The sequence below is a fragment of the Neolamprologus multifasciatus genome, chromosome 10, assembly GCF_963576455.1.
Source record: "Neolamprologus multifasciatus chromosome 10, fNeoMul1.2, whole genome shotgun sequence".
Lineage (NCBI taxonomy): Eukaryota > Metazoa > Chordata > Actinopteri > Cichliformes > Cichlidae > Neolamprologus > Neolamprologus multifasciatus.
In genome coordinates this window covers 8,814,391-8,831,374 of record NC_140448.1, presented here as the reverse complement: position 1 = coordinate 8,831,374, position 16,984 = coordinate 8,814,391, and the positions used below count along the sequence as shown (strand labels likewise).

General features: G+C 38.3%; 1 protein-coding gene across 2 annotated transcripts in view; it reads right to left on the bottom strand.

Moving 5' to 3' along the window:
- Positions 1-1,596: 1,596 nt before the first annotated feature.
- LOC146509563 (seizure protein 6 homolog) overlaps positions 1,597-16,984 on the bottom strand; it is a 93,693-nt gene continuing 78,305 nt past the window's right edge. The window contains exons 10-17 of one of the 2 annotated variants that reach the window (XM_085174344.1): positions 6,656-6,852; positions 5,654-5,848; positions 5,003-5,194; positions 4,621-4,815; positions 4,388-4,426; positions 4,171-4,279; positions 3,990-4,086; positions 1,597-2,580 (exon numbers count right to left, since the gene is read on the bottom strand). In XM_085174344.1, coding sequence (XP_085030470.1) covers positions 2,554-2,580; positions 3,990-4,086; positions 4,171-4,279; positions 4,388-4,426; positions 4,621-4,815; positions 5,003-5,194; positions 5,654-5,848; positions 6,656-6,852 — 1,051 coding nt within the window. In that variant the 3' untranslated portion in view covers positions 1,597-2,553. Of the gene's footprint in view, positions 4,087-4,170; positions 4,280-4,387; positions 4,427-4,620; positions 4,816-5,002; positions 5,195-5,653; positions 5,849-6,655; positions 6,853-16,984 lie in introns of both variants that reach the window. The other variant, XM_085174343.1, reaches the window with a different exon arrangement.

The window sequence follows — 16,984 nt, the reverse complement described above, 5'->3', positions numbered from 1 at the left end:
TAAATGCTTATGCTGCAGCTTCTAGTATATGGCCTTATCATCCCGCTGTAGTTGTGGTGAAAATCAGTGGTGCCACACCACTGATATTCATAACATACTTCATACCGTGTACATTATAACATACCATAATTGACCCATTTCTGTAATATACTTACATATCTATATTATTGCTAATATATATTGTAATATATCTATATCATGGCTAAAGCACTTCTGGATGGATGCAAACTGCATTTCGTTGCCCTGTACCTGTGCATGTGCAATGACAATAAAGTTGAATTCTATTCTATTCTATTCTATTCACACAATATACATTTTCCATTTGGCCCTTTTTAAAGCTAACATTTTGACTTGTGACATATAATGTTACGTGTCTGCCCTGTTATTATATCAGGTAAGGACTTCTTTATGAGTTTAAAACACGAGTTTAGTCATTAATGAGTCAGTGACAATACTTATGTAACAATTTAATTTATTATTTTGAGAGGGTTATAGATAGTTAAAGATGAAGCAGTTTCCTGTATGTGGTCACAGCAGCTGTGATACTGAAAGAAAGATTTGTTATAACAGAAAGGATTTGCACAAAGGAGATGAGATCTATCTACAAAATTGAACACAGGCAGATGCACCACAACATGACCCCAAGTAAACAACCATCTGTTGCACAGGGATTTATTTTGCACACTGCAGGATTTCAATTGTTTTGTAAAGCAGTGACTCAGTGACATGGATCAGGATGTGAGCCGATTACTGTATGCTGTCACTAGATTTTGAGGATTGTTGTCCTAGGATGCTAATGATGTGGCGCAACTACACTAGGTAACATACACAAATTAGCTAGCTGATGTTTATCCTTTAAGGCAGACTTTACAGTGTGATATGAGAAGAGCGGTATGCATAGCTAATGGTTCCTGAATGAAAACATGTATTTGATAAATCCTCTGAGGCCGTATGCAGTCAGAACCACACAAATGCTCATAGTAATATATCCAGGATCATTTCTTAAATCCCTTAATCATAAACATTAAGATAGAAATGAATCATAAGTGAAAGTAAATGAATCTTGAATGAATCTTTCATGTACCTGTTATTTTCACATGTGATGACTCAGGTTATAGTCAGTCGTGAGGCACTCATATTGGACAGGCAGTCTATTTACAGATAGCAGACTCATACAAAGTGAAGCAAGTAATAATGGCAATAATTTTTTTCAAAGTCTGTTGGGTGGATGGGGCCTTTGTATCCAACAGAGCTGAACAATCAAAGCCAGATTTCCTCCAATCTCTAATTGCCACTGACTCGAGGCGATAAAAAGGACTCAAAACATTCAATCACTGACAGTCATCAACAATTTACTTTAGAAAAATATCACCATGATGTCCCACAGATTAACTGATTTGACTGTGGAGAGAAAGACATATTTACAGTAATACACAAAATAGGTAAAATGGGGAGCAAAAAAGAAAAAAAAGAATATTGGAGTAAAAGATGACTAGTGCAGAGATGGTCCAAAGAAATTTGAGTAATTCTTACTTGTGCTCTAAATGGAACACTCATAACCTTTTTCATTCATCCTGTACAGATCAGACAAGGCAATCTGCTTAAAAATAATAATAATAATTAAAAAAAAACAGGAAATTATTGAGGATGGTACAGCTTGTGAACTGCAAAGCATATATGCTCCTCCTTACAATACAGCTGTTGAATATTACAGCAAATCTCTTTTCTAATAGATGTTATTACCATTCTGATTCAATGTTGTCAAAATGAGCAGTGCGAGCTTAGATGAAAGCAAGTAGTTAGATGATTTATTATAAAGTGTTGGTGATCAGTCCTGGACATTTTATTAAACTGAACATAAGAAAATACAGGCTGCAATGGCAATGATGCAATAAAAAAAAAGCCTATGAAATGTTTGTTAGCTGGGCAGCTACGGATTGCCATTACATGTTTGTTTTTTTTTCAAATACCACTGCTAAAGCTTTTACCAAAAAAAAGAATGTCTATCATCAGCTTATGGTCATTTTAACTTTTCTTCTGATGAAAATGAGTAAACAATTGTCACTTATAAACAGTAAAGCAGGGTGCTGATAAAGACAATACTAAAAAGAAGTTTGACAAGTCTGCATATGACATACATAGATGTTATAGCCACACATAAAATTGTTGTTCAATAACAGCACAACATTGTGAACTTCACTGAAATGCAGTGATAGACAAAGCATCTTCAAGGGGATATTTCTTTTTTATTAAGTAGCCTATCTGTTATCCATTATTTAGGTATAGACAAACATGATTTAGCATTTCATTCTCAATATGTTACAAATTTCATGACAGACCTACAATGTCTTTCAAAATTCTCACCAACCAGTGGTTCTTAAGAGAAAAAAAAATCTTCAGACAAAAAGTGAGTAAGCGGCAGGATCGAGATAAAGTCAAAAACAGATCGTTGAACGGTCGGGGTACTGGAGTGAGATGAGATCTCAGAATCAGAAGGAGACCTCACCTCATAGTTGTTCTGCAGTAGAGCCAAACTGGACATAATGACAGGATTTAGTATCTAGAATGAGTCTGCCAGTGCTGAAGGAGCAAAGAAGAGAGAATAGAGTCATAGAATTACTATTGTCACAACAGCCTATGCATATATTATGGACCTTGTGTACCTTTTGACTTATGAATCAGCTGGTAACTATACCCTCAAGAAGACTGAGAAAATGTATAAAAACTAAATATGTATTTTAAATGAAAATAGCCATTTATGTAATTCTAGGTTCTTCTCACTACAAAGGTTAAAGTACACTTTATAGCAGCGGTCCCCAACCCCCGGGCCTCGGACCGGCACCGGTCCGTGAGTCGTTTGGTACCGGGCCGCGAGAGTAGAGGCTCAGGTGTGAAATGTATGGTTTTCAGGGTTTTTATCGGATTTCAGCGTTATTTTGTTATCGTTTTTACTGTTAACTTGGTTTTCCTGGGTCTTTTCACATGTGTTATGGTCCATGAAAATATTGTCGGGCATAAACCGGTCCGTGGCGCAAAAAAGGTTGGGGACCGCTGCTTTATAGGTATATGCTAGTTTAAGGCTAATTAACGTCACAGCACAAGTTCATTTGCTGGATTTCATTTGATAGATTTTACAGCAAACTGTACCTTTATACACACACGGGGACTGCAGCATATAGCATGATAAACATACAACTATATCATTTCCAAAAGAAATTGTGATGCTGTGTAAAATCTAAATCAAAACAAAACAGAGTGATTTCCAAATAATTTTAAAAGCCATATTTAAATGAATCCTGTACAGAGGCAACATGTAAAGTGTTGGAAATTAAAGGCCTCCTTTGTACTGTGGTGTTAGATTTGTAGACGCAGCAACAATAATGGCTTTTGAAAGTGTTCCTGAACGTGTGAATGGATTTCTGCTACAGAATCATTTTTAAAGCAATGCTTTCTGGGTGTTTGATGATTGCATGATGTTATTATGCATTATTGGAAATACATGTTGGTAAATTACATTTAAATGTTCTTTATCTATACTGTCTCTCACATTGAAGCATTTCTTAATCTCGCTAAAACACTCTTTTAAAAAAAATAATTTCATTTTTTTTGTATTTAGTCTACTGTTGCACCCAAATCAGCGTTACACAGCACCACAACTTTTAGGGAAAAGTTGTATATAACATAGGTAAAAGTTGCCACTATGAGCTCTAACATAGGACTCTCACTTCTCTGAGAGGATGGAATGGAAATCCAGGATGCAAATGAGATGTGACATCAGAGTAAAGTGAGGAAAAATGTTCCTATCTCACAGCTCAGACCACTAGCTCTCAGTGATGAGTGACATGATGACGAAAGATGAGGTGTGAGGGCGCCCCCTGCTGGTGAGACATGAGATGACGATGGGATGACATCCGGATGGGAAAAGATCAGGACAGCACGCTGGTGTTCTGTGAATCCACGTCTTGCATGCTCATGACATCTGTACTTACTCCACTCTCATATATGGGGTTGTCGAAAGCTGACTCTTCTGTCATGTTGTCATACGGTGGCGAGGACATTGGCATTCTGATAGACTTCCCCTGGAGTCTGAGCAAAGAGTACAGAAACAGGAAACATCATGTAAAGCCTTTATTACAAGGGAAACGCATACAATTTTGAGTCATTACTTACTTTGCAAAGTAGATGTAAATCCCAAGGACAATCACCAAGATGACAGCAGTTGGAATAAATACTGCAAGGGCAATGTTGGTTCCTTCTGTGCCATAATTTGTATTAACAACTTGAAGAAGAAGAAGAAAAAAAAGGACATAACATGTAATTACCCCTGTGAATGATTGTCAACAAATAAATATCAATCAATTCTGCAAGGTACTGAAATATGACTTACCATCTAGTCTGTGTTCATTTACATAATGTGTCGAGGACGCTACCGAGAAATAATTGCAGTTTAATGAGTATGTAGACCATATTTATGCAATGTGAATCACAATGCATGCTTTATATTTATGGCCAAAAGAATCAAAAGAACCTGCATTTGTAAACAGCACTTAAAACTGCCGAGATTCTGCTTTAGTTTTTGTATATTTTGACTGTATTTAAAAGCTCGTTACATTGGTTTACCTCTGCAGGCAGGAGGAGTGCTATTCCACTGTGACGGGTGTCCAGGAACACAGTATATGGTGGCATAACCCTGCAGCTCATAGCCGGGGTGGCAGGAGAAAGTCAGCATCTCTCCTGCTTGATAAAAAGCCTTTTCAGAGCTCTGCATGCTGGTGGAAGCTGCACCGGGGTTCCTGCATGGCTCATACTTTTCAGCTGAGGAGCAGTACAATATATTTGATTAGGACTATTATTATTTTCATGTACCTTTGTACAGTAGAAACAGTGACACATTGTAATTTTTGCCTTTTACTCATAATTGCTTAGCTGCACATCGCTGACAGTGTGGGCGTGCATAATTGCATGTCTGCGAATCTATGCTATTCTGACCGAGGGAACTTACGGACACATTTGGGCAGTCTCTCGTTCCACTTGGGCATAGCTGAATCACGGTTGTAGCAGGTTAGAAGGCTGGAGCCTGACAGGATGTAGCCTTTGTTACAGATGAACTGTACAGTCGAACCAACAGCAAAGCGACTGCCCGTGATCACTTTACGACTGTGCTGCACATTCCCGGGGTCCTGGCATGTCATCACTGGTGCAACACCAAAAACACGTGATGATAATTAGTTATTACTGCCACCGGTGTTGGTACAGGAGTGATAAAAAGTATAATTAACAAGAAAAAAAAAATTTTCTTGGGAAACTGGAAAAACCTTTAAAAAATTATGAGGGGCCATTACATATATGCACATTACATTGAATTTGTTGTGCAAAGGAAGTGCATTAAATGTTGTTCCCTAAATGTCATATTAATAACTATTTGCCACATGACAATGCATCCTCATGTAATGTATTAAAGTTGAACAGTCACAGAATAACACAGTTACATCAAACTAACTAATTAACCAGGTATTATGGTAACAAGACTATAATTAGCCATGTTATCATAATATTTAAGCAAAAAGGTCTGAGACTTGGACCAATGATGGCATATTCTAACTCCCAAGGTGGACTAAAGAGAAACTACAAAGTTTTATGTGCTTCCTCTCACCTTCCTCGCATTTTGGCACATCACCGCTCCAACTGAGATCCCACTGGCACATGAGGATCTCCGAGCCAACCAGTGTGTATCCTGGGTAGCACTGGTAGGTGACCACAGTGCCGTGTATGAGATCAGGATGTGACATGCTCTTCCAGCCGTTGGTGATCTCCGGCAGCTCTGAGCAGGTGTCATTCCTTGGCACCTCTGTTGGCGTTGGCGCCATTGGTGTCATGCAGCGCAGGTATGGGAGGGAAGAGACAGGTTGTTAAAAAAGGATTTGCAAAGATTGTGAGGACAATGTGTTACTGCGGATATATAAATATTCTCCTAATAATCCATTTTCTTGTATATCAAACATTTTTTTATTGTTTAGAGCAGATCTAGATCTAAAAGGAATAATGAGGATCCTCAAGGAAAAAGCCGAGCATTAATATGCAACCCCCACTGCAGGGAATAAATACGACTGCAGATTTTTTGCTTTCTTTGTGCTCTAAACAGAAACTGTTTGGGAAGAAAATGTAAATAGAGGCTTGTGATGTTTCCTAGGAGGAGCGCAGCATGTGGTTTGGCACCAGTCAATCTGTGCCTCCCTAACTGCAGCATACATGGCGGGGAACACAAACAGTTAGGTAAAACCAGCTGATGTTGAAGTGAACACTTTTATTATGTTTCGTGTTTGTTGTTATTTAATCCTGTGCACCTGGGATAAGCCAGAAGACAGATAGACAAAGGCACAGCAAGAGTGGGGAACAAAGAGACAGGGGAACAAATACACCTTTCTTTTTTTTTCATTCCCTAAATGATGATGTGTTAGGTTCCAGATATGAGTAACATTTTACATTCCACATGTGTTTCCATTTGTGGTCCGTTGCTTGTGGTACTTTTACAGTAAAAAGTATGCAATATATGTAATCCCAAGAGAATTAGAAGAATGTATGCCTTATATTAAAAGCATGTAATATTAGTGTTTTGTTTTTTTTAAGAGAGACTGAAACTAAACCACCGTCTTACCAAAGAAGTGAACTACAAAGCCATTGTTGTAGCCGTAGATGTTAGTGGCAGGATCAGACTGAAACTGAATAGTGACATCAGCCATGGTGGTATAGAGCTTGAAATGTGGTCGCGTGCCACTGTATTGGCCCAGGATGTTGGCAGTCAGGTCATCACCATCATAGAAGGTCAGCAGGTCATTCTTCCCCAAATGGAGACTAGGATTGACATCACAAAAAAGAGAGTTACTTTTTGTTTGTTTTCCCCTTAGTAACTTTGCAGATTCAGACAGAGTTCCCTGGCTCTGAGGTGTATTTGCTGAGTGATAGGTTTATAGCATAAACCTATTCGCTGGAACGTTCAAGACAATTTACTACACAGCAAAAGCAAGACACAAGTAGGCAAAGTTCTTTGTGTTACTCATGCATGTGTGAGGCCTGCCTGGAGCCAAGTGTCGTTCCGCCCGCTTGACCTCCGTCAGACTCTCAGCCAGGTTCCCTGTAACACTCCTTTTATTGTGGTCACATGAATATGCATATATGTTCATTAACATATGACGTATACACACACACAAAGAGTACGTTGCCTGTGCGTTGTGTAAGTATGTGTGCGTGTGTGTGTGGGGGGGGGGTCAGAGTGTGACCCCATAAACAACTTCCCTAAACCTGCTGGCCTGGAAGTCCAGCAGTTCATCTAAACAAAAGGCACTTACACTAAAACTGACATAGCTACGTTTATCCTACCATAAAACAATAAAACAAGGTACGACCTCTTCCATGCTCCATGCCAGAGCACTCTGGAATGCACACGAAGTCTTTGCAGACTCCTAAGGATCACACATCCTATCACTACACAATCGATTATACACCTCTAAGCATATATGGTTAAATATTTCTAAGCATAAATGACAATCAACAATCTAAACCTGACACTGAGTGTTGTGCGCAGAGCTTCAGTTGGTAAATGTGTTCTGTCTCCCTTTACGCTGATGAAAGCACAAGCTGATGATACTAGACAGTGTCAGCAGTACTTGGAAAATTGCAATTTTGTTTATATTAGATGCATCTGATGCAATGTAAACATTAAATTATTCATGATTCATGTCTGTCTGACGCCCCACCCCCACCCCCAACACCCCACCCTGCATCCCATGAATATATACTGATGTGCATATATGGGTATTTGAGCATATCATCAAAATAATCCAAAGGAATTACTTTTTGAATTGTCCTTTACCGGCCTTTTACAAAAAGCTGCCATACAAGCAAAAACGGAATTATAGAAGGACTACAGAAACAGTTAGAAAAAATAACAGATAATAAATAATGAATAAATACGTATGAATTCAGTTGTACATGTTTTGTGTTGTGTTTGTGATGTTAATGTGTGATAGAGTATACGGTAGTCAAGTCACAGTTTGGCAGATTCTTCGCTGTTACTGATTAACATAAAAATGCATTAACCTTTTTCCATTTGGAAAATTCATATGTCTTTGTAATCACATCAGCATCAATCAGGCACAGAGTATGAAGAATACTGGGGGGAAGAAATGTAGTCATATAAGCTGTAGAGGACAATAAAATGGTTGCTTTTACCCCGGACTAAATTTGGTGTCGAAATAGCAGTGCAGCTAGTTTTTACAACTTAACTTGATTGTGTTAATAATCACTGAACTGTACCATTTAAAAATTAAGAATAAGAATAGCACAATGCCTTCAATCACATGCTTCAGCAGTGCCCAGCAGTGGTGCCTTTACAGCCATTACCCGTCTCCAATGCAAACTGATGCCAGATCAAGTGACAAACCAAGGGCACAAAGTGTGGTGAGAAAACAGTGCTCAGAGTACAAGTTTCAAATTACTATGCCTCAAAAATGTGCAGTTTCTGTAGCTGCTGTATGTAATTTCGGCTCGTTCTTAAATGGTGTGCCTTTGTCTTTTCTACATGTATTTGTCTGAGCAATAGATTTACAGTAACACTGTAGAGATATCCATATTGTTAAGATATCCAATTCTGAGTCAAGCTCATCTATAAGAAAAGCGACTGTTGTGTAACAACTGTCTGAACACAAATGAGTAAGAATATGTTACAAATAAATAATAATAATAAGCTCTGAGATAATATGCTATTCTCAAATGTTTTAAAAAAATCTCATTAATGAGCTGATTATTAATACTGACAAAAAAAACTTTCGAGCAAACATATGCCACTCTAAAAAAATAAAAAAATATCTCAGCAGCACAATGCTGCGTATAAAGAGCACAGATCTGTAATAAATATTTAATGTTAAAAGATGAATGAAAAGTAAAGTAATAAATTACAGCTTTTTATAGAAGTTTTTGCTTTTATAGCATTTTTGTGCTACTTTAAGTTTGTGAATGTTTCAAGTATCTCATGCTCAACCAGATTTGATATATGTGACCGATGCACACATGAGCCATTGCAACGACATGACAGGATTTTTTTTAATCGCATGCTGAGGACAGACAAAATGCAACTACCAGCTGACTTGCTGTTATGATCCCCAAATTTGCTTGCTGTATCTTTTAGCTTCTGCATTATGTTCTTGATTGAGTTTTTGGCTCCAGTTTTGCATTGTTATTTTATATGATGACCTCAGTTTTATGATATTACTGAGCCATAGTTTTGTGGTCACTCTAGCGGTCCTTAAGATTTGAAGCAAAAACATATACTGTGATTGTGCTCACCTTTGTTCAACTTCAAATTATATCACCAAATTAAATACTGTTTTATCCAATAAATTACTTGAAATTGTCAAACATGCCAACAATGTCACTAAAACCTGCTGTAAATATTGCCACTGCCTGCTATTAGCCTAATATCAGTCTGTAACTAAATGCTATCTGTTTCTGATAATATAGGAATTAAATGATGAATTGTCAAAAATCACATACCTGTTGCTGTTTACATAAACAGAAATCCACATTTGCACCTATTCAACCATGTGTTGTTCTATAGGAATATAAACCAAACAGGCAGTTGAGTCGAGTCCTATCTTGTTGGTAACCAGTTTGCATTTATAAATTAGCTGCAAACTAATTTATAAATGCAAACTGATGACAATCTCTCTGAGAGTGATTGCAGTTAGTCCAAGTCAGACTATGATGTTTGCAGAAAGGTTGCCTCCTATCTGTGCAACTGCCTTGTCATCTTAAGTTGTCATGATGTGTAACACTCTCAAGTTCTGGGCAGACATTCAGTCACCACAAGCTGCAGTAGGTTGGAGAATGTTTAAAAAAATTCAATGCAATCACCAAGGAGCCGAGGATTTTATGTAGATGGAATAAGGTTGGTGTTTAATTTTCATTCGTCTGACTGAGCTATTAGCTTTCTTAGCTTGCTCTGTATTAGGAGCAAGCTTTGTCAAGTATGTCCAGTGTTTGATGGTAATTTGGCTGAGCCGATTTAATGTAAGTTTGCTCAGCTAATGTTATCTCAAGATGGTGGTGCATTTGATGAGCCATCGTATCCCCAGAGTTTTTTTTTAATCAATATTTAATAAAATACCAATATTTGGTGTCCCTGTATGGATAAAATTTTGCCACACAAAATACTGCAATTTTATGTTGTATCAATTTTTCCCCCCAGCCCTATTATATTCTTTATATACAGTCCGCATAGTCCTGTCTCCACTTTGGTTTGTCAGAGCATCTGTTGTTCCTTTTTGATGTTCAGACCCAGTTTATACTCTTATTACCATTGTCGTGGTGATTGTTTTTGGATATATGTTTTGTTCCCTTTTGGAATATGTTTGGCCATTTTCAAAACAGCCAAATAAAAAGGGTTGCTCTTTGCTTATTTCTGACTTGCCTGAGTTAACATTGGGGTCCTGTCCACATCCACACTGACAATTTCAGCTTTTTTGGGACAAACACTGTAATAGGAGATCAGGCCATGTTATCTGTGACTGACGGGGTTTTATAATAAAGGGAAACAAATGACCTCTCTTCTACTCAGTCGTTTACCCAGAACCTCCCCACAGAATTCCTCTGAGAGCAAACAAACTGCTGTTAAAATCAGACTAGGAATAAATCTTGAATATTTTATGTTGACTAACAGTATAAACAAAAAGCAGATCTAATTAGCCCCACAAGGTTTGCTTCTGTGAAAAGTAATGCAAAATAAAATTTTAACACAACATGGCCAGAATGATGGGTAGATCTTTTTTTTTTATGAAGAAATTTGGACAGGGTTTTCCTCCTGGACACAAATAATGAATGTGGGCTGCATGAATTTGGGTGGCAATGTACTCCCTCTGGTTTGCTGGAACACTATGAGGGCAATTTACACCTCCGTGTTCTTTGACAATCGACCACTGTGGATTGAAGTGACAGGAATGACAAAGCCAATTTTCACTTCCAAATCTCCATGATAATACTCTATGGAAATACAGACCTGGTGCCTTCTATGAGGGCATCTACAGGATAGGCAAATAACTTTTTTGACCTTAAACTTTCGGCTTTCTGATAAATCTATTTGAGGAATACCATGAATTCTGCACACACTATAGTGACTGCATGGAATCTTCATTTCTGTTTGAGCTCTTCTTCACCTTTGGGTCATAAAAGCTATCAGTCTTCTCTGCTCTCATGGATTTCCTCCCAGAGTGATGTAGATCTGTCATTTGGTAATAATACTGTGTGATTACATCCAGTTTCTGCATTCTCATCACAAATATATACCAACACCCACTGATCCCTTTTGCCACATACTATAAAATGTTGCCAATGCACTGGCTGTTCTTTTTCTCTTGTTTTTTTTAAATGAGGCTAGTTTCTAATTTTACTACTTTGATTTTCCTCTTTTTTCCTACTACGTTGGTTCATCAGCACCACGGCCCATATTCTTTGACACTAATGATGTATAGTGAGCTCCATCTCAGCTGTGTTTATCTTTGTGCAAACCAGTGCATCTGAGAAATCTTTCCTCAGAGTTTTGGCAGTGATTTGGTCTTTAAAGTGTTTTAATCAAAATACATTTATCAGTGCCATAGCTGACGTTCTGATAAACAATTAGGTGCACAACTTTGTCTCATATCTTAACGCTCAAAGGCATTGTCAAATCTAAAATTGCCTTTCAGCAGCATTAGGTCCCCTCGAGATCTTAGATATCATGTTCAACACTGTTGTAATATCCAAAAACAATCAGTATTGTAGTGGGCACCATCAGCGGATAACTTTTCCACTTGATGCACTGAAACCACTCACGCCTGGCTTCCTAAATAGCCCCCTCAGTCACACTGCCTTGTCAAGAACCTTGCGGTCAACCTTGGTTTTAAATTGCCCTACTGACCTCATCTGTTCTCTAACCTTTCTACCTGAAGTTTATTAAAAAATCCCAGTGACATCACAGAAGACTGCCAAACACAAGATGCCTCCAGTCCAGACATCCACAGCACTGAGTAGTAAGTCACTGCAGGCTACTCGGCCACACACCGCACCAATCTGGCAGTCACTGCATCCAAATGTCATCCCACATGGCTCCTTTCTTAAAAGATGGCCCCCAAGTCATGAAAAGCCAGTCCTGTCCTGGTTTGAAAACTGGTAACTAATCTTAGAAATATGTTGTCCCTGAGTCATTTGCTCTGTATCCATGATTTCATCAGATTATTTATTTGACTAAGTTTAGTCAGATCTTACTTGACTGAACATTTCCCTCACCAACTTGGCACAGGCGTTTGCAAAGTTCCAAGGTCTGCTTGAAAAACAATTTCTGAAAACTCCTCTGCATACCAATGCCACCGGCTCAGTTCTGCAGATGAGGGAATGACAGTTGTTTTCTATAAGCCTGTAGGCATTCTGTCACCTTCACTGACCAGTCAAGTTTAAAGAACACAGCAAATCTCTATTAACTCTAACAGAATGGAAATAGTTCACGGTACCATACTTTCAAAAGCAACCTTCTAACATCTTTTTCATACATATTTGACATTTAATTTGTTCTGCTCAGTTCAAATAACATAAAAAAAAATAGGCACCTACATAATCACAGCATAAGCTGACTTGCAGGTTGCATGTCATGTATAGAGTCACCACAAGAGGACTCTAAAAACCAGTAAGTTCAAGCTGCAAAGTCTCCAGTCCTGCTCACTAAACTGAAACATTAGCACTGTTAAAGAGACTTTGTGATCATTTTGTCTAGTGAAACACACTTCCAGATACAATACGCTCAATGCTAAAGCACACGCGGACCACTTACCTAGCTATATTCCACAGGTGGGGATATCAGCTGTAACCCCTTGTGTCTGGCTCTTGCTGGAGCCATGCTCCATGCTAATTAGTAAGGAGTCGGCCCTCCTGTTTGGCCTAAATTAATTAATCAGTCCTCATTATGCACATTGCTCCTCTGTAATTGCCAGCACTGGCACAGTGATGAATGATAACACAGAAAACATTCTCATTACTGCGGAAAAGTGTGTGCCCACCCTTATAATGAGACGACTCTTATCCACAAGAGCCTTTTGTCACTTTAACATGCTAAACGCATGCACACAAACACACGTTGATGCAAATTACACATTGGCCGAGCCTAAAGGAATGCTTTTTCCCAAGCAGATCGGACCAGACTTGAAGGTAATGGTGGGGTCCGCAGGGATCAGACAAGCTGTGGGTTTCAAGTGCCAGGAAAGCTACACATGACCAACCCTGAGATAAACTAAAGCCGGCCACACCACCATTAATTTACAGTGAACAGTCTCATGTGGCCAGGATTAAAAGAAATTTGAGCATGGTGCAATTTAAAAAGAGGGCACTGAATGAAAATCAGTTTACCTCTAATCAAACTTGTTTACTTCTGCGTGATAAAAAAAAAAAATCCTCTCTGATCTTTTTTTTTTTTATTACCCTAGGTGCACTGGTTGACTTTTAATAACAGAGATTAATCACTGGGTCTTAATCTCTATCTAAAGATCACAGTGGCATGCGGGGTCACATAAAGCTCAGTGCTGTATTCAGACATTGTTTTGTATTGGTCTCCTCTAATGCTTTTATTCCCTTTTGATCTGCGGCTCATATTTGAGTGACCGCTCATATCTCAGTGACAGACAGATATAGTTTGGGAAATGATGCGTATTTAGACCACGCAGCAGCATACAAAACTGGGCATGAGCAGAAATAATCCCCGCCCACACAAATGTTCAGTACGACACAGCTGGGCGATATTAATCTGTATCTTTATGCTTAGTTCAGCAACTTTTAAAAGATGAATGAGCATTGCAATGGAACACAGTATTTGTTACTATATCTACTGTTGTTTTAGTGTACATTAAATATGAACAGGTTAGTTTATTTTTATCAGTATATTTTTAGTTCTTAGCAAAAATACAGTCTCTAGTTTAGTCAAGTCCCAGTTTATAGCAACAGAACCACTCCTGAGCAATGTTCCCTCTAAGCTGCGCAATTGCTGCTGGCACGGTCTCTGTGCACAGAAAATCTGTGTTGTACACAAAAAAAATCTAACCTGAATTGAAATTAAAATTAAAACTTTAACAATTCTGTTTTGCTGTGTTAGTAAGTGACTGGCTGCTCCCGTATGGGATTAGAACGATGCCACCTTATCCCATAGTCCAGCCAATCGTGCGATTCACATTCACGTATATGCGCAGCTAATTAACGTGGTTGACAGGCTATGACAGCTTCCTTATGTGCCGACACTAGTGATGTGTCGTTCGCGAACGAAACGGCTCTTAGAGCCGACTCTTTGAAGTGAACGACGCGAGCCGACTCCCGGTATTTTTTTCTTTCTCTCACCCTCTCTCTCGCCCTTTTTTCCGCTAAACTCCGCACGCGCGGCCTGTACTTTGCGCTGGGAAGAGGGGGGAGGGGCGTTAGTTACACTCGCAGTAGCACAGTTACAGAGCCAGAGAGAAAGAGAGCGAGGGACAACAACGTCACATTAGAAAGGTATAGTAATCATCCACTATTTTCAGTTGCAGATGATAAAGGATTCAGAAATCATGCAGGCCCATATGACAGAGAATGTGCATCTTCTTTTTGTTTTAATATTTAATTTATATTTAATTGTGTTGTGGTTTGCAGTGTTTTGTGTTGTTTCACGTTAAATTTGTTTAAAAGGAAAAAGCTGAAAATTTAAATAGTTAAAAGTTTAAAATGTAAATAGTTGTTCTTTGTATTATATGATTTATTTATTACATTTTATGTGGAGTGAATAAATAAAGTATATTTATGGTGGCCCTTAGAGACAAAGCTCGTCCAAACTCCAAAACACATACAAACTCCTAAGCATGTACAGACCCTGAAGCACGTAAAAACTCCAAAGCACATAAAAACTCCAAAACGCGTAAAAACTCAGAAGCACGTACAAACTCCAAAACACATAAAAATTCCAAACACCTACAAACCCCGAAGCACGTATAAACTCCAAAACACGACAAGACAACAGGAGTGTTCCAGAATGCTAGGCGCAGTGTTGAGCTTTTGTTACCTAGTGGCTACACAAGCCAGGAAATATCAACAACCGTATTTGGTGTGTGGTAGTAACAGGTAAATGAACTTTTTTTTAAATTATTTGAATAAATATGAGTGCTTGTCTATAAATACACAAACAATGTACACATGCTTTCAATTGTGTAATTTAAGTGATCTGGGTAGCTCTGTTTTGGAATTTCAGTTAACGCTAGAAATGTGTTTTGGAGTTTGTGCGTGCTTTTTGGAGTTTGTATATCCTTTAGAGTTTGTACGTGCTTTGTCTCTAGGGGCCATATATAAACATATATAAATAAAACCACTTTTTTTACATTAGTAATTCCTTTTCTGCATAATTTTATATTATTGTTAATGATAAATTAATTAAAGCAACAAAACAACCTGAAGAGCGGGTTCGGAACCGAAAGAGCCGGCTCGTTTTACTGAGCCGAGTCAGGCCGAAAGAGCCGAATCTCTAAAAAGAGCTGGAAATCCCATCACTAGCCGACACCGGTGTTTTAGCAAGCAAAGCGGCATGGCTGATGTGGAGTGAAGCCATGTTAATGTTCAACCATTGGAGATGTGAGCAGGACAGACGGAACAATTGACGGAAAAGTGTGGACTTTATACCAGTTTTTAAATTGTTTTCAAAGGCCACGTAAAACCAGAGTTAGGATAAAAATGTATGCAATCTTTGTTTGTTTTTTCCTGAATACTGTTGTTGTATATATTTACTGCGGGAAGAAACGGTAAAAACGGCGTTTTATAAGGAAAACGCTTGAAAGCGCTCTCTGCCCGTGAGAAAAAAACAAGACCCCCCACCCTTTCCTATTGGTCGAAAAATGTACCACGTGGACCAATCAAAAAATGATATGGCAACATGGCATTTAATTGTTTAGGAAGGGGGGAAGTTTTAGGAGTGTGTTTTGGGACGTGAGAGATTTGCGACGTTCAGCGCAAATCTTGTGTAGTTAGTGTGTAGTGTAATCAATAGTTTTGTTGTGTGTGTCAGAACAATGAAGCCACTACTGAATTTTACAGGTGTTACAGGAGTGATACATCTCCTGTTGTCAGGCCTGCAGGTATCAGTCTGTTGTTCTCCTTTATCTCATAGTGGACAGAAATTATTTTTGGAGTGACACAAATAATTTGTGTGGCATCAAATTTGATGCAGAACACCTGATTGTTCTGTAAATAGTTTGAAATGTTTATTTAAAAAGAAACCTTGGCTGTATTTTTAGGTAAACAGCTGCAAAAAACTTTATTGTTTGCAAACCTCAGTTACTTTTTTGAAGAAGTAACTACATAATTAATTACCCAAAATTGGTCTTTATATACTGTATTTTGCAGACAGAGAGTTACAGGACTCTCTCCCAGACCACAGACTCATACTTATAATACAAGTCAGAGCTTTATAAAAAAAAAGAAAGAAAGAAAGTTGTGTTTTCAAAATTGGAGTTCAAGTTATTTTTACTTCAAATAGTGTTAACATACTACACAGGTCATGAACAGGATTTTTTTTACATTTTCATTGTAAGTGGGCTAAAGCAGTTAATTAAAAATAGTCTAACAAAAATGTAAATGCTGTAATTTGATTATTTTAATAAACCATGTAACTTGGATGGATTCGATGCTGGCGTGACCACAGTGCACACGTCTGCTGTTGCTCACAGTGGTCCAAGGGATCGCTCAGGGAGTTTGTGTGTTTGCGCATACACATGAAAAATTAGAGGGAACATTGCTCCTGAGTACAGCACTGGTTGTAGATTGTGACCACCTCACTCTGATAACAAAGTAGCACAATTCAGATACACAGATATAAGAATGCCATATGATGACTATGCCTAGACTTAATCGTTTTCAGTGGTGGAGCTTTCTTCACCAGGAACTCAGAGCCGCATTCTCA